Raw genomic sequence first — 18115 nt, forward strand, 5'->3', positions numbered from 1 at the left:
TGTGACTATCGATGATACAAATATCTCAGCAAGAGGCCCAGCAATCACTTCTCTAGCTTCCCACAGAGTTCTCGGGTACACCTGATCAGGTCCTGGGGATTTATCCACCTTTACCCGTTTCAAGACATCTAGCCCTTCCTCCTCTGTAATCTGGACATTTTGCAAGATGTCACCATCTATTTCCCTACAGTCTATATCTTCCATATCCTTTTCCACAGTAAATACTGATGCAAAATATTCATTTAGTATCTCCTCGATTTTCTGTGGCTCCACACAAAGGCCGCCTTGCTGATCTTTAAGGGGCCCTATTCTCTCCATAGTTACCCTTTTGTCCTTAATATATTTATAAAAACCCTTTGGATTCTCCTTAATTCTATTTGCCAAAGCTATCTCATGTCCCCGATTTGCCCTCCTGATTTCCCTCTTAAGTATACTCCTACTTTCTTTATACTCTTCTAAGGATTGACTCGATCTATCCTGTCTGTACCCGACTTTTTGCTTCCTTCTTTTTATTAACCAAACCCTCAATTTCTTTAGTCATCCAGCATTCCATTGAAACTTAAAACAATTTAGCTGAGAAAATGATTTCCTTTAGTGGGTGAATTAAGAACAAAGGGGCACGCTCTTAAAATTAGGGCTACAATCGAGTGACGTTAGAAATGACTAGAGGAAATCTACAGCTTTGATCCCACGCGACTGCAGACTCAAGGTCTATTGGAGCTTCCAAGATTGAGGCTGTCAGGTTCTCACACCTGGGTATCAGGGGACACAGGGCACAACCTTGTGAATGGAGATGAAGGGTCAATAAGCCTCCATCTAACTGAATGGTGGAGCAGGCCCCTGGAGTTGAATGGCTTCTGCCCAGTCCTGTTGCTCAGGAGCAGTGGCTGAAACCCAAACTGACCTGATACAGCGCGATCCGTTCCGTGAGCCGTTCTTCAGATTCCTCCACCAGACCTGCACCGGGAATGCTATTCTCCACCCCTTCGAGCTGTCTGTACAGAGCCTCGTAATCCCTCGCCAGGTTAGTCCAGGTCTAAGGGGGAGAGACAGCACAATACCTCAGACACCGTTGTTCCAATGGCTATTGATCACTGACATTTTTTCAAACCAAGAAATTGTCACATTTCTGTGGGGGTTTATTCTGCTGACTTTCTATTCAGTTTGAGCCCATTCTTCCTCACTGACCCACTCACATAAATGGGGACTCCATTCAAACCTGGCTTGTCAACCTAAAATTCATAAACTACAGCAAGACATAGAAATCAAAGTAGATAACTCTTACTCTACACAGTCAGGCGTGTGATAGAATACTCCCCTCTTGCCTGGATGGGTGCATCTCCAACAACACTCAAGATGTTTGACACCATCCAGGACAAAGCAACCAGCTTAATTAACATCCACAAGCATCCACTCCCTCCAACACTGACATTGAGAAGCAGCAGTGTTGCACTGCGGAGTTCATCAAGGCTCATTAGCCAGTACATTCCAAACCCGTGACCACTCCCATCCGGAGTGGATAACAGCGACAGATACAATGGGAACACCACGGCCTTCAATTTCCCCTCCAAGTCACTCACCATCCTGACTTGGAAACAGTCTGTTTCAATGGCTCCAAATTCTGAAATTCCCCTCCCTCAGGGCATTGTGGGTCTACCCGCAGCACGTGGACGGCAGCGGTTCAAGGAGGCAGCTCACCCCCACCTTCTCAAGGGGGCAACTAGGGACGGGCAATAAATACTGGCACAGCCGATGACACCCAGGGCCAACGAGGACATTTTAAAAAGTGTACGTGCTACAGAAATGCATCGTCCTGAGTCTCCCTTCTCAGAAGCAGATTGAATATAGACTCAAAGTGTGACACATGCTCTCGATTAACTTACTAATTGGATCAGGCGCTGGGATAAAACGAGAGAGAAATTCTCTATTCACAGCACCAGGTAAGATTCTCTCTGAGTATAATGAAGAGGAAGAATACCTGAGTAGTCCCACCTCAGTTCTGGGTAAAAACAAGGACAACAGATGCTGGAAACCAGATTCTGGATTAGAGTGGTGCTGGAAAAGCACAGCAGTTCAGGCAGCTTCCGAGGAGCAGGATGCTGCCTGAACTGCTGTGCTTTTCCAGCACCACTCTAATCCACCTCAGTTCTCCCAACCCACTATTGCCTGTTGCACACACGTGATGAAAATGGCAATGACAAGTATACCTCACTGTGCACAGGCAACAGGAGACATTCACCTTCAGTATTCTCCTTGGCACATAAAGATAATGAAGGATGGCGTTTGCTCTCATTTTGCACATAGACCTTAAAACAGAAGCTCATTTCTTACATTGCGCAGCACTTCCATACTCAGTCCAACTTATCCACTGCCCAATATACACCTTCTCGTGGTTGAACAGCGAGCATTGATATAATCCACACTCCTTTTATGTTGAGGAAATTAGAAAATTTAATTGCAAGAGGATGCATCCTGATCATAGCATACAATACTTGGCGCACAACATGAATTCTGAAGCCCCTTATCTCATTGAGTGCCTTATATCCCAAATATTTACACTGTTCCCACCAGAGCCTGTCATCCTGCTCTCCCAGCTCACTTCCTCTGTGATCCTGCTCTAGTCAATGTTAATTTTATGTTGATTGTATTGTTGGAGTTAAGGATTAACTGGTGGGAGGAAATTAAGCAAGTGCTTTGACCACGTATGAACATACGCTGAGACACTGATGGGTAAGAGGCAGCTATGGGCAATATTAAATCCCTACAGTGTGGAAACAGGCCATTCAGCACACACCAGCCCTCTGAAGAGCATCCTTCCTAGTCAAACCTGTTCTTCTACCCCAGTTACATTACATTTCCCTCTGGCTAATCCACCTGGTCTGCACATCCCTGGACACTATGGCCAAGCCATCCCGACCTACACATGTTTGGACTGTGGGAGGAAATCCACACAGACATGAGGAGAACGTGCAAACTCCATGCAGTCACCAAAGGGTGGAATCGAACCTGGGTCCCCGGCACTGTGAGGCAGCAGTGCTAACCACTGAGCCACTGTGCAATGCTGTTCTCTGTGAATAAATCTACTATCAAGAAAAAGTACTGTATCTGCTTCCCAATCCATCCATTTCTAACAGTGTTAAAAGGACAGAGGAAATCTAGGAAGATCCATACAGTGCACAAGTTATGCCAAGCAACACTATGAAACAATATATACCATCACTAAGCTTGAAAAAATTTCAAATACTCAAGACTGACAGCAGAAACATTTATCAAATCAAACCCTTAGCTAGAATAAATTCTCTGTAATTCTGGCAAGACTTCAACAGAAATACAAATATTCATTTCGCCCAGAACAATCAGTCTAATCAGCTTTGGGCTATTTTCCTGTCAGCTCAGGAACTACTTCCACAATAACGTTTTACTTTACTGTCGGCACGTCATTAACTGAGACAACTTCACTTCTTGTGATTTCTCCGGATCCTGAAATTATTCTGACAGAGGGGACGGTCGAGCATTTCTGCAGTGCCCTTTATCGGTGATACACTGCAAACCGCAGAGAGCTGCGGCCATTTCAGAATCCATGTCAAAGAACTTACCTCAAAAACGCTTTCCAATTCCACACCTCTCCCATGAGCTGCCTTCAGTAAAGCCGAGCACTTGGTCATCAGTTCCTGCTGGGAGCTGCTTTCTTTCTGATGGATACAGGAGTTTACTTTTTTACAGAGTGTTTCTGTAAGGATTTTGTGAGACTCCAGCCCTTGGAAAAATTCCTGTGATAAAGTGCAAAAAAGATGATTAACTTGGAAAACAATCCAGCTCATTCACTGCAGCCGGAGAACTCTCCAACCTATAAGAGCGGAGGACATTTTCACACCAGCGGGAACGAGTTAGAGAGGAAGGGTGTTCAAAAAGACAGGGTGACAGAGCAGGAACAGGAGGAGTAATGCAGAGAGGTTGTTCCTTTTCTTGTTCCTCTCTTCCTAAATTTTTAGTTTTTCTTAAACATCCCCTCATGGAGAGGTCAGTGGTGATTCCATCAGAGCATTGCAACAGCTCAGGGCCCAGGGCACAGTGCGTTGGTCAGTGGGCCCGGAGTGCAGTGGGACAGTCACTGGGCCTGGAGTACAGTGGGACGGTCAGTGGGCCCGGAGCACAGTGGGACGGTCACTGGGCCTGGAGCACAGTGGGACAGTCACTGGGCCTGGAGCACAGTGGGACAGTCAGTGGGCCCGGAGCACAGTGGGACGGTCAGTGGGCCCGGAGCACAGTGGGACGGTCAGTGGGCCGGGAGCACAGTGGGACAGTCAATGGGCCCGGAGCACAGTGGGACGGTCAGTGTACCCGGAGCACAGTGGGACGGTCAGTGGGCCCGGAGCACAGTGGGACGGTCAGTGGGCCCGGAGCACAGTGGGACGGTCAGTGGGCCCGGAGCACAGTGGGACGGTCAGTGGGCCCGGAGCACAGTGGGACGGTGAGTGGGCCTGGAGCACAGTGGGACGGTGAGTGGGTCCGGAGCACAGTGGGACGGTCAGTAGGACCGGAGCACAGTGGGACGGTGAGTGGGCCTGGAGCACAGTGGGACGGTCAGTAGGGCTGTAGCACAGTTGGACGGACAGTGGGCCTGGAGCACAGTGGGACGGTCAGTAGGACCGGAGCACAGTGGGACGGTGAGTGGGTCCGGAGCACAGTGGGTGGGCAGTAGGACCAGAGCACAGTGGGACGGTGAGTGGGCCTGGAGCACAGTGGGATGGTCAGTAGGGCTGTAGCACGTTGGACGGACAGTGGGCCTGGAGCACAGTGGGACGGTCAGTAGGACCGGAGCACAGTGGGACGGTGAGTGGGTCCGGAGCACAGTGGGCGGTCAGTGGGCCCGGAGTACAGTGGGACGGTCAGTGGGCCCGGAGCACAGTGGGATGGTCAGTGGGCCGGGAGCACAGTGGGACAGTCACTGGGCCCGGAGCACAGTGGGACGGTCAGTGGGCCCGGAGCACAGTGGGACGGTCAGTAGGACCGGAGCACAGTGGGACGGTCAGTGGGCCTGGAGCACAGTGGGACGGTCAGTAGGGCCGTAGCACAGTGGGACGGTCAGTGCGCCCGGAGCACAGTGGGACGGTCAGTGCGCCCGGAGCACAGTGGGACGGTCAGTGGGCCTGGAGCACAGTGGGACGGTCAGTAGGCCCGGAGCACAGTGGGACGGTCAGTGCGCCCGGAGCACAGTGGGACGGTCAGTGGGCCCGGAGTACAGTGGGACGGTCAGTGGGCCCGGAGCACAGTGGGACGGTCAGTGGGCCCGGAGCACAGTGGGACGGTCAGTGGGCCCGGAGCACAGTGGGATGGTTAGTGGGCCCGGAGCACAGTGGGACGGTCAGTGGGCCCGGAGCACAGTGGGACAGTGAGTAGGGCCGGAGCACAGTGGGACGGTCAGTGGGCCCGGAGCACAGTGGGACGGTCAGTGGGCCCGGAGCACAGTGGGATGGTGAGTAGGGCCGGAGCACAGTGGGACGGTCAGTGGGCCCGGAGCACAGTGGGACGGTCAGTGGGCCCGGAGCACAGTGGGACGGTCAGTGGGCCGGGAGCACAGTGGGACAGTCAATGGGCCCGGAGCACAGTGGGACGGTCAGTGGCCCGGAGCACAGTGGGATGGTGAGTAGGGCCGGAGCACAGTGGGACGGTCTGTGGGCCTGGAGCACAGTGGGACGGTCAATGGGCCTGGGTTGGAGTGGCCAGTGGGCTCGAGGCCCAGAGTGGAGCAGACAGTCAGCAGCCCTAGAGTTCTGGTCCAGGATTCTCACGAGGTAAAATTGCAGGTTGGGTAGGTAGTTAGGAAGGCAAATGCAATTATAGCATTTATTTCGAGAGGACTTGAACATAAAAGCAAGGATGTACCTCTGAGGCTCTATAAGGCTCTGGTCAGACCACATTTGGAGTATTGTGTGCAGTTTAGGGCCCCATATCTCAGGAAGGATGTACTGGCCATGGAGCGTGATCAGAGGTGGTTCATGAGAATGGTCCCAGGAATGAAAAGCTTAACATCTGAGGAACATTTGAGGATCCTGGCTCTATACTCAATGGATTTTAGAAGGAAGGAGGTGGGGGGGGATCTAATTGAAACATACAGAATACTGAATGCCCTGGACAGAATGGATCTTGGGAATATGTTTCCATTGGTAGGAGAGACTAGAACCTGAGGGCACAGCCTCAGAGTAAAGGAAAGACCTTTTAGAATGGAGCTAAGGAGAAACTTCTTCAGACAGAGAGTGGATCAAATAGAACGTTTGCCGATATCTTCGATACATTTCTATGGCTGATATTCCCAATACGTAGGTAACAGCCTGTGGTCCTGCATGCCCATACTAACCTTGTGTTTATTCAGAAGATTCTTGACGTCTTCCTTAGACGTGACCAGGATCCTCTTGTCCAGTGACATCTTCTCTTGGCCTGTGTCTGTCAGATCGGTCAGATCCTGCAGAGCTTGTTCATACTGTCCCCTCAGAGCCAGGCTCTGGTTTAAGGAGCTGCGGCTGGATCCAATGATCATCGTCAGCTCTTCGTACATATCCTTTAAAAGGAGAATGGAAAGTTTTGTGAAATGCAAAGGGACTGGTGCTATGATTGTCTCTCAGCCCCATTACTGAGTACTCAATAGCTGCAGGACTGCCATGTCCAACTCACCATGTTGATATTAACATGCAGGGAAATACTTTATAATCTCTGTATCCAAAACCAAATTCTGCATCAATACATAGACTGGCACAGGGACTCAATGGTTAGCACTGCTGCCTCACAGCACCAGTGACCTAGGTTCAATCCCAGGCTCAGGCCACTGTCTGTGTGGAGTTTGCACATTCTCCCCGTGTCTGCGTGGGTTTCCTCCGGGTGCTCCGGTTTCCTCGCACAATCCAAAGATGTGCAGGTCAGGTGGATTGGCCGTGCTAAATTGCTCATAGTGTTCAGGGATGTGTAGGTTAGGTGCATCAGCCTGGGGTAAATATAGCGGGAATGGGTCTGGGTGGGTTGCTCTTTGGAGGGTCGGTGTGGACTTGTTGGGCCGAATGGCCTATTTTCACTGTAGGGAATCTAATCTAATTCAGTGAGACCCGCAATCACATACAGCTGACAAAACCAACCAAACCAACACACAACATGCAGACATAACCAGATAATGTGACACTTCTAGACGGAATCAGTTTGCAGAGAAAACAATAACATAGGATGGTGTAAAACCAACTCCCGAATTCAGCACAGGCTGTAATGATCCCCCTGCCCCATTCTAAACTCTCCGTTTGGAAGGTAAAGGGCTTCAGCCAATGGTGCAGCAGTGATCTTTCCCAGAGAAATGTCTGCAGTAAGAGTGTCCAGACCTGCACTTTCGAGAGGTCCAGCAGTATCGCCTGATCTGGCTGCAGCTTCTCTCCCCGCTCTTTCAAATGACCAATCCGTGCCTCAAATTCCCTCAGGTCATCTTCCGCTTGCAAAATGGCCTGTCAACAGAAGTAACAGATTTTATGGCAGTGTCCAGACATGTTGCTTTCATTGGAGAAAAGAAGGTTTAGGGGGGACTTGATAGAGGTGTACAAGATGATTAGGGGTTTAGATAGGGTTGACCGTGAGAACCTTTTTCCACATATGGAGTCAGCTATTACGAGGGGGCATAGCTTTAAATTAAGGGGTGGTATGTATAGGACAGATGTTAGGGGTAGATTCTTTACTCAGCGAGTCGTGAGTTCATGGAATGCCCTGCCAGTAGCAGTGGTGGACTCTCCCTCTTTATGGGCATTTAAGCGGGCATTGGATAGGCATTTGGAGGATAGTGGGCTAGTGTAGGTTAGGTGGGCTTGGATCGGCGCAACATCGAGGGCCAAAGGGCCTGTACTGCGCTGTATTCTTCTATGTTCTATGTTTACATGAACTCCGGCATCTCAGGTCAAGGGCAGAGGACTTTGGAGAGTTTTTTCCATCCTTTTCCTTGCACACAGACATATGAATGAAAACGAGACCAGCCTTCAATAGCTACACCTTTGTTCAGCCTTATTGGGAAAGTCCGACGGATTAATTTTACTTGTTTTGGGTAGAGAAGCAGATATGATGCCGTGTACACATGTGTACTGTTCCAACACAGAGCCAGGCTGATACTGGCAGCACTGCCCAAGAGGAGGGATCGGTTTCTCTGTGCCCAAATTCTCGAGAGTGTTTGTGGGACCAAAGGGCACGATCTCAGAGGAAGGGATTGCCCATTTAAGACAGAAATGAGGAGCAATGTCTTCTTTCAGAGGCAAGTGAATCTATCGATGGCTTTACTGCAGAGGGCTGTTGAGGCTGGGTCATCAAGTATATTCAAGATTTTAGTGAGTTTTGAGAAGATTTGTGGCTCAGGTTGAAGTTCTGGATGTAGGTTTGCTCGCTGAGCTGGAAGGTTCATTTCCAGACATTTCGTCACCCTACTAGGTAACATCTTCAGTGGGCCTCTGGGCGGAAGATGTTACCTAGTAGGGTGATGAAAGTCTGGAAATGAACCTTCCAGCTCAGCGAGCAAACCTACATCCTGTATTCAAGATATATAGGTTTTTTATCAGTAAGGGAATCAAGGATTATGGAGATAAGGCAGGAAAGTGGAGTTCAGGATGATCAAATCAGCCATGGCCTCACTAAATGGCAGAACACTAAACCCGATGGGCTGACTGGCTATTTCTGCTCTCATATCTTACAGTCTTATAGTTTAGAGTATGTTATGGAGGTGCCGGTGTTGGACTGGGGCGGACAAAGTCAGAAGTCACACAACACCAGGTTTTAGTCCAACGGGGTTTATTTGAAATCACAAGCTTTCGGAGCGCTGCTCCTTCATCAGGTGAAGGGGAGACGCAATCCCAAGATTTAAGCTGGGAACCCATTCCCAGAAAGAACACTGAGCTCACTGAGAACTGGCTATTTGGAAAGGAAGGGTATATAAATGATAAGGGGGAGTAAGGTTACGGGGGACAGCATAAATGGAAGTGCCATCTCCAAAATATCTTTCCCTATCGCAAGGTCTGAAATTCCCAAACGCTTTAAAGAAACAATTGCAATCATTCGAAGTTGTTTCCCTTCCCTCCAATATCTATCTTGGAATACCATCTTAAACCAAAAACAAGTGGAGTTGTAGCTTGATACAGACAGGAGTGATTCTTACCTGCAGTTGCTCTGTGACGGTATGCCCCAAAGCCTCAGCTAGCTTCTGTAGGACGACATATTTACTGTCAGCCAGGGAGGTGATCAGCAGCTTCAACTCAGTCTGCAAACAACAAAGAACAGCAAGGGGGTTTGCAAAGGGTGACAATTCCGCTTCCCGTGACTGTCCTTGAAAAGACACACATCAAGAGCTCTGCAGTCAGTGCACCAAAATGACCTAATAACTCAACCATCAGTACACCCCATCCACCGCAGAGGCCTTAGTCCTACACATCTCCTTCATACAGTCTCACTGCCCTGATGTCTTATGCCGATCCATTCACAAATTCAGAATCCAGAGCTTCTCAAACTTTCCAACATGGCCCTTCCAAGATGTACACTGTCACCTATGGCTCACTTGGTATCAGACTTGCTGACAAAGCTTGAAGGTTGCGGATTCTGACCGGACCCACCCCCTCGCCCTATCCCCATGACCCCAGATTTGCCATGGCTAACCCCCCTAGCCTGCACAAGACGGGGCAATTTAGCATGGCCAATCCACCTAACCTGCACTTTTTGGATTATGGGAGGGAACCGGAGCACCCGGAGGAAACCCACACAGACACGGGGGAGAATGTGCAAACTCCACACAGACAGTCGCCTGAGGCGGGAAACGAACCCAGGTCCCTGGCGCTGTGAGGCAGCTGTGCTAACCACTGAGCCACCGTGCTGCCCTCTATGCACATGTGCGTATGTAATTCTCAGCCAATATCACTGAAACAGATGATCTAATCATTTATTTAATTGCTTGTGGGATGTTACGGTGGACAAAATGGCTGTTGCATTCCCTAGAACAGACTACAATTTAAAATAAAAACAGTAAAGTACTTTGGAGTGTTCTGAGGACATGACAGATGCTACCTAAATGCAATTCCTTCTCTCCTTTCTATGTTCCAACAAAGCTGTATACGTTCCCTGTTGTTGGTAAGCAATAGGATTTGTCATTGATCCACCAAACGCACTGTGGTGCTACATGGAGGCCCCATCCATCGCTCTAGGCATTTCAATTTCATACTGGAGAGACCAGAAAGTGGGGTTGAAGGGTGAACAGAGTCTGGACGAGTGAGATCATCACGGTTTGGCAGTCAAATATAACCGTGGTTCAGTTACTCTATTCCATTGGTAGCAGTGTGACAGCCAGTGACAACGTAAGCAAATGAGTGTTGTTTTGTAAAGCAGAGTAACCGGTTGATTAGCATGGCAACAGCATAACTTAACCTCTCCAGGAAAACCACCCTTACGGAAGATCCAAACCACACTATTCTCTTCTGAAAGCAATGTCACAAACAGCCACCGAAGTGAGAATGCTGATGGTTGGAACTCCCCCATCTCTCTCTGACTATGGCTCTTTAATCATCAATCTTTCCCACATGCAACTCATTCCCCTTTGCCTTCCCCATGTAAAATGTGGAAAAATCCTTTTGTGCAAGTTTTAAGCAGCACACATAATTTGCAGATACGCAGTTAACAGGTACAACTCTTTCACACAGCGGGTGGTGCGTGTATGGTAGGAGCTGCCAGAGGAAGTGGTAGAGGCTGGTACAACTACAAGTACTTGATAAGATTAGATTAGATTAGATGCTCTAGTGTGGAAACAGGCCCATCAGCCCAACCAGTCCACACCAACCCTCCAAAGAGTAACCCACTCAGACCCATTTCATTCTAACCAATGCACCTAACACTACGGGCAACATAGCAAGGCCAATTCACCTGACCTGCACATTTTTGGACTGTGGGAGGAAACCGGAGCACCCGGAGGAAACCCACGCAGACACGGGGAGAATGTGCAAACTCTACACAGATAGTCACCCGAGGCCGGAATCGAACCTGGGACGCTGGTGCTGTGAGGCAGCAGTGCTAACCACTGAGCCCCCGGTGATAAATGTCACTGTTCTACACGAACAACGTGCTTTGATTTCAGACCGCTGTTCTCAGACCTTGACTGACTGCAATGAACAACAACGTCTCCAGCCACCATGCCAAACATGAACCTGAGCTGTTCCATTTAACCTCTGTTCCATATTACCAAAGGAGTGTTGCTGAACAAAGAGACCTTGGAGTGCAGGTTCATAACTCCTTGAAAGTGGAGTCTCAGGTAGATAGGATAGTGAGGAAGGCATTTGGTATGCTTTCCTTTATTGGTCAGAGGAGTTGGGAGGTTCTGTTGCGGCTGTACAGAACATTGGTTAGGCCACTGTTGGAATTTTGCGTGCAATTCTGGTCTCCTTCCTATCGGAAAGATGTTGTGAAACTTGAAAGGGTCAGAAAAGATTTACAATGATGTAGCCAGGGTTGGAGGATTTGAGCTATTGGTAGAGACTGAATAGGCTGGGGCTGTTTTCCCTGGAGCGTTGGAGACTGAGGGGTGACCTTATAGAGGTTTATAAGATTATGAGAGGCATGGATAGGATAAACAGGCAAAGTCTTTTCCCTGGGGGGGAGGAGTCCAGAACTAGAGGGCATAGGTTTAGGGTGAGAGGGGAAATATATAAAAGAGACCAAAGGGGCAACTTTTTCACACCGAGGGCGGTGCATGTGTGGAATGAGCTGCCAGAGGATGTGGTGGAGGCTGGTACAATTGCAACATTTAAAAGGCATTTGGATGGGTATATGAATAGGAACGGTTTAGAGGGATATGGGCCGGGTGATGGCAAGTGGACCCGATTGGTTTGGGATATCTGGTCGGCATGGACAAGTGGACCAAAGGGTCTGTTTCCGTGCTGTACACCTCTATGACTCTGTAATTAGCTACAGAACCATGGAAATGGTGCAGAACAGCTTGCCCAGCCTGAGGAGTAGGGAATCAACAAAACTTCTCAGATACTTTTTCAACATTCAGCCCCATGTTGAAGCAGTCAGGGTCCCTGGTTGCCTGCCTCCTATGATCTTAAAACATATTTAAGGTTCTGTACGCAAATGGCATACAACTGAAAACAATTAAAATGCATACAGTAGAAATTTAATCTTTATTAAATTGTAACGTATGTTAAAAATTTTCCGCGTGATCTCGTTAGTATAAAATTCTATCATGACTGTCACAACAGAGCTGCCTGTGTAACCTGGTCACTGTTACTCCCCACTTATCACTGGGAATGATATAATCGCACACTTGTATTTATTGCTACTGTGCTACACGAAAACCCTGCAGCTTGCAGTAACCCTGCAGCTTCTTAAAGTGTTTGAAATTACCTTGCAGTTTGCTATTTCATTGGAAACGATCATTTGCAGTTATCTAAAAATAATCCGGTGAGTTTTAAGCAGTATACGTTATTTGCAGCTCTGTGCAGATATGCATTTAACAGGTAAAACCTTTTTATGCAGAGGGTTGTGCGTGTGGGGAGTGAGGAAGTGGTGGAGGCCTGTACAATTACAATATCTGGATGGGTATATGAATAGGAAGGGTTTAGGGGGATGTGGGCCAAATGCTGGCAAATGGGACTCGGTTAATGCAGGATATCGGGTCAGCATGGACAAGTTGGTCCAGTCTATTCAGTCTCTACCAATAGCTCAAATCCTCCAACTCTGGCTACATCCTTGTAAATCTTTTCTGAACCCTTTCAAGTTTCACAACATCTTTCTGATAGGAAGGAGACCAGAACTGCACGCAATATCCCAACAGTGGCCTCACCAATGTCCTGTACAGGCTTTTCAATTTTGGAAATGGAAAAGTGCATTTGCAGCAGCAACCTCTGGGAATACTCCAAGCCGACTCCAGGGAAATCCTTCAGGGCAGTGAAGCATAGCCAGATTCATCCTGAAGACAGAGCAGCACTTACTTGGTACTCCACCAGCTGCTGCAATTGGTCTTTGATCTTCTCACAGCGCTCCTTCACCGTTAACCCCAGCGCACCAAGTCTTTCACAGAGGCAGCTCACGGTTTCCTCGATGGCATCCTGGTTCACCGGCTCAGGCAGAATATGGAAAAAGGCATCCTTCTTCTCGTTGACTTCTTCAATTACTTCCTCAATATCTTTCCCGAGAGCCTGGAGTAAACAAATCAGCAGCTGGCATCAAGTGACTGCACACTGGGCAGGCAGGCGGTTCATTCCCAGCCTCAGGGGGGGCCCTGACTGATAGATGAAACCCATGGTCTTCACCCCACACCTCCCCCTGCACTTTGACAGCCTACGGTCTAGATACAAACAGACGTCCAGTCCCTCCGCTGCACTCTACAAATATAGGGCTTTATCGGCACTGTGAGGAGATGTCAGCTACCTTTAAACATGGACAATCTCTTACCTCTTCATGATACAAGTGTGTCTCAGCCTTTTCTGGGAGGAAACTTGTGCTGACCAGCAAGTGGTCTTCAATTCCATCCAACCAACGACAGGTAACTGAAACCGCGTCGTACAACTTCTGCTCCAGCGGGAGGCTTTGCTCCTCGGCATCTTTACCCTTCAGACCAGCGAACGGGAGGGGGGCGGGGAAGAGGGGCGGGAGGGGGAGGAGAGAGGGGGGAGAGGGGAGAGAGGGAGAGAGACAGAGAGAGAGGAGAGAAAGGGTGGCAGAGAGAGAGAGAAGGGGGGGAGGGGGATGGGGGAGGGAGGAAGAGAGAGAGAGGTGGGGGAGAGGGGGTGGGGGGGGAGAGGGGGTGGGGGGAAGAGAGGTGGGGGGAGGGAGGGGGAGGGAGAGGGAGGGAGGGGGAGGGAGGGGGAGGGAGGGGGAGGGAGAGGGAGGGAGAGGGAGGGGGAGGGAGGGGGCGGGAGAGGGAGGGAGAGGGAGGGAGAGGGAGGGAGAGGGAGGGAGAGGGAGGGAGAGAGAGGGAGAGAGAGGGAGAGAGAGGGAGAGAGAGGGTGGCAGAGAGAGAGAGAAGGGGGGGAGGGGGGATGGGGGAGGGAGGAAGAGAGAGAGAGAGGTGGGGGAGAGGGGGTGGGGGGGAGAGGGGGTGGGGGGGAAGAGAGGTGGGGGGAGGGAGGGGGAGAGAGGGGAAGGGGAAGGGAGGGGGAGGAGGGGGAGGGAGAGGGAGGGAGAGAGAGGGAGAGAGAGGGAGAGAGAGGGTGGCAGAGAGGGGGAGAAAGGGGAGAGGGGAGATGGGGGAGAGAGGAAGAGAGAGAGAGAGAGGTGGGGGAGAGAGAGAGAGAGAGAGAGGTGGGGGAGAGAGGGAGAGCGAGAGACAGAGGGGGAGAGGGAGAGAGAGAGGGAGAGAGAGAGAGAGAGAGAGAGAGAGAGCGAGGGGGGGAGGGAGAGAAAGCGAGAGAATGAGCGGGGAGAGAGAGAGAGAGACCAAGAGAGGTGGGGGGGGAGAGAGAGAGAGACCAAGAGAGGTGGGGGGGGAGAGAGAGAGAGAGAGAGACAGACAGACAAAGAGTGCATGGGAGAAAGAGAGTGCATAGGAAGAAGAGAGAGAGAGGGAGGAAGAGACAGAGGGAGGAACAGAGAGAGAGGGAGGGAGGAAGAGAGGGAGAGGGAGGGAGGAAGAGGAGGAGACAGAGGGAGGACGAGAGAACAGGAGGGAGAGAGAAGATGAGTAAGTGACTCTGACCAACCTCACTGCTTCCATCAAAGATTTGGATAAAGTGGAGTGAGGATGCTGTACATACCTGAGGTGTAACCTCTCCAAAGGCCTGACCCAGGCCAGTCAGGAGGGATTTTGCTGTCTGCACAGACTTGTCCAACGTCTGAGCCTCCCCTTTGAATAAAACCATACCACTCGATACTGTACTGGACACACCATAGACCTGCTAACAGTGAGCAGAGAGAGGCATGAATCACACTATTTCACAGATAAGTCTGCATCCAAACAAAGGCCATTCAATCAGTGAGCAGAATTACCAGCTCGGTCAGTGCGATTGTTATTTGTTGGGTAAATGCCTATCATATATATTCTGATGGATGACAGAGCGGGGAGACAGAAATAACTGGCATTGCTGTCCCTCTATACAAGACCAAGTCAAACACACTGATCTCCCGGGAGGAGCCATGACCAGGGAGACCAAAGATTGGAGACAGAATCAGCTAATTGTACTCTGAGCTCAACTGTACAATTCCCCCCCCCCCATCATGTGCATCAGGTCTTACCTTCAAACCCCACTCTGGAGGCTTCAGCATGTGTTCCTGGCTGGCACCTTAATGTGGTACTGAGCACTGTCAGGGAATGTCTGTTCTCTGCTGGCCAGAAAACATTCACAAGAAACAGGAACAGGGTTCGGCCATTTGACCCCTGAGCCAGTCCTGTGGTTCAACAGGATTATGACTGATCCAATGTTCCTCATGTCCATCTTCCAGTGTTTTCTCTGGAAACCTTGACTCCCCCCACAACTCATCGGGAATCCTGAAGCACTGCTCACAAGATCAGGGCTGTCCTCACCAGTGTCGGGGTCAATCTTATCTACGGTCTGGTCATGACCCCATTGCTGCTTCCGGGAACCTGCTGTGCGTAAAGTGGTTTCTGTGTCTACCACATTAATGCAGCGGCCAGATGTCCAAATTACTTCATAGAAACAAGCCATTTGGCCCATTGAGTCCACATCGACCCTCCAAACGGCAACCCACTCCCCTACCCTATCCCTGTAACCCTGCAACTCTCTATGGCTGACGCATTTAGCTTACACATCCCTGGACCCTATGGGCAATTTAGCCTGGCCAATTCACCTGACCTGCACATCTGTGGGCTGTGGGAGGAAACCCACACAGACACGAGGAGAATGTGCAAACTCCACACAGACAGTCACTCGAGGGTGGAATCGAACCGGGTCCCTGGTGCTATGAGGCAGCAGTGCTAACCACTGAGCCATCGTTGCACCTATGGCAAAGCACTTTGGGATACCTTGGAGCTCAGAAAGGCATGACACAGTGTTAATGTATATTCCCACAGGCAGAGCTCCATGTACCTGCGGGACAGGAGCTGTATGATCCAGCAGTTACCTTTTGCTCCTGGTTTTGCTCCAACGCAGCTTCGAACAGCTTCTGCTTGCTGCTGATCTCCTTCAGCAGATTCCGCCACTTGGCTCCCAGTTGCTGAAGGCCGTACAGCTTCTCTCCCTCGAAGCCAAGCTCCAGGGGTAAGGTTTCAGGCTGGGCTGTCTCACTGGCAAAGCCAAAAGAAAAACCAAAACCCATAAAAGTCAGTAACTCTGGCACCACAACAACTGATTGTCATCGGAGGGAGGGGGCAGGGGGGGGCGGTGCAGGCAAACAGCCTGCCATTACCTTTACCTGCCCATCATCCCAAAGATGTCAAACACCTTGCCGAGCCACGTGCACCGGTTACATCCCCCAAGCAAGCTGCTGTGTGATCCAGTTCGGGTGAGTGTCAGCAGATTACTCTGCCGCCACACACACTGTCTTTGAGCCTGACTGTCTCAGGGACACCGTCATTTCTTGGGATTTCATGGAGTCATACAGCAGAGAGACAGAGCCTCTGGCCCAACTCATCCATGCTGGCCGGTTTCTAAAACTGACCTAGTCCCATTTGCCTGCGTTTGGCCCTCTAAACCCTTCCCATTCATGTACCTGTCCAAAAGCCTTTTAGATGTTACCATTGTCCCAGCCTCCACCACGTCTACTATCATCTCATTCCATTCACACACCACCCTCTGTGGGAAAAAGTTGCCCCGCAAATCCCTTTTAAATCTTTCCCCTCTCACCTTAAACCTATGCCCTCTCCTTTTGAATTCCCCTACCCTAGGGAAGAAAGCTCGACTGTTTGCCTCATTCATGCCCCTCATGGTTTCATAAACCTCGAGAAGGTCACTCCTCAGACTCCGACGCTCCAAGGAGGTAAGTCCCAGCCTATCCAGCGCCTCGTAATAATTCAAACCCTCCAGTCTCCGTAACGTCCTCGTAAATCTTTCCTGAACCCTCTCCAGTTTAGTAACGCCCTTCCTATAGGGTTGAGTAGGTGGAGGGTGTGACAACAGTGTGGACTAAGGCTTTCATGACCCTATCAATGGGACATGGAGTCCAAATGGGAATGCTGACCTTTGGCCAGCTGAGACCACTCGGTACAAAGACAGATTCACTGCTGATGATTCCTGCTTTCTTGGTTAGATTACTTACAATGTGGAAACAGGCCCTTCGGCCCAACAAGTCCACACTGACCCGCCGAAGGGCAACCCACCCAGACCCATTCCCCTACATTTGCCCCTTCACCTAACACTATGGGCAATTTAACATGGCCAATTCACTAACCTGCACATTTTTGGATTGTGGGAGGAAACTGGAGGAAATCCACGCAGATGCGGGGAGAATGTGCAAACTCCACACAGAGAGTCGCCTGAGGTGGGAATTGAACCTGGGTCTCTGGCACTGTGAGGCAGTAGTGCTAACCACTGTGCCACCGTGCCACCATTTATATGTTTGGGTTTTTTTGCATTGGTGATGTAACTTCCTGTTCTTTTTCCTCAGTGGATGGTAGATGGGGTCTAACTCGATATGTTTGTTGATAGAGTTCCGGTTGGAATGCCATGCTTCTAGGAATTCTCTTTGAGAGCCAAGACGGAAATCTGTCCTCTACAGAAGAGTCACTGGAGTTGCCACTCAAAACTTTGTGCAGATGTAGCTGGCACACGTAATGGACACACCTTTCTCATTCTCTCTGGTGGTGAACACAGGGCAGGCTCCCACCATTTGAACCAAACTTGTGGTCAGCGCTCACACTGGGGGCTAACATGGACCTGGACCCTACACAATGGACAATGAGAATTCACTTCAACCAACAGCCTCATTGAGATGAACAAGGTTCCAAAAAAACAGTAATCCCAACACCCTCACACCCACACACCAAACACACACACCAAACACACCCACACCCACACATCAAACACACACACACCCACCCACACACCAAACACACACACCCACCCACACACCAAACACACACACCAAACACACACACCCATCCACACACCAAACATACACACACACCCACACACACCCACACAGCAAACACACACACCAAACACACACACAC

At 50.0% G+C, this 18115-nt stretch overlaps 1 protein-coding gene across 15 annotated transcripts in view; it reads right to left on the bottom strand.

The window, feature by feature from the left end:
- The window catches only part of syne1b (spectrin repeat containing, nuclear envelope 1b), a 629476-nt gene that overhangs the window by 174389 nt on the left and 436972 nt on the right, over positions 1-18115 (bottom strand). For 11 of the 15 annotated variants that reach the window (XM_087991586.1, XM_087991587.1, XM_087991592.1 and 8 more), the window contains 9 exons: positions 16069-16231; positions 14745-14885; positions 13444-13599; positions 12981-13187; positions 9167-9268; positions 7362-7481; positions 6359-6559; positions 3597-3770; positions 905-1036 (listed from right to left, as the gene is read on the bottom strand). In XM_087991586.1, the coding sequence (XP_087847712.1) occupies positions 905-1036; positions 3597-3770; positions 6359-6559; positions 7362-7481; positions 9167-9268; positions 12981-13187; positions 13444-13599; positions 14745-14885; positions 16069-16231 (1396 nt within the window). The remainder of the gene's footprint in view (positions 1-904; positions 1037-3596; positions 3771-6358; positions 6560-7361; positions 7482-9166; positions 9269-12980; positions 13188-13443; positions 13600-14744; positions 14886-16068; positions 16232-18115) is intronic. The other 4 variants (XM_087991598.1, XM_087991589.1, XM_087991583.1 and 1 more) reach the window with 1 other exon arrangement.

Source organism: Chiloscyllium plagiosum, unplaced genomic scaffold (genome assembly GCF_037043375.1).
Source record: "Chiloscyllium plagiosum isolate Xiang-an unplaced genomic scaffold, Cpla_swu_hap1 HiC_scaffold_10, whole genome shotgun sequence".
Taxonomy (NCBI): domain Eukaryota; kingdom Metazoa; phylum Chordata; class Chondrichthyes; order Orectolobiformes; family Hemiscylliidae; genus Chiloscyllium; species Chiloscyllium plagiosum.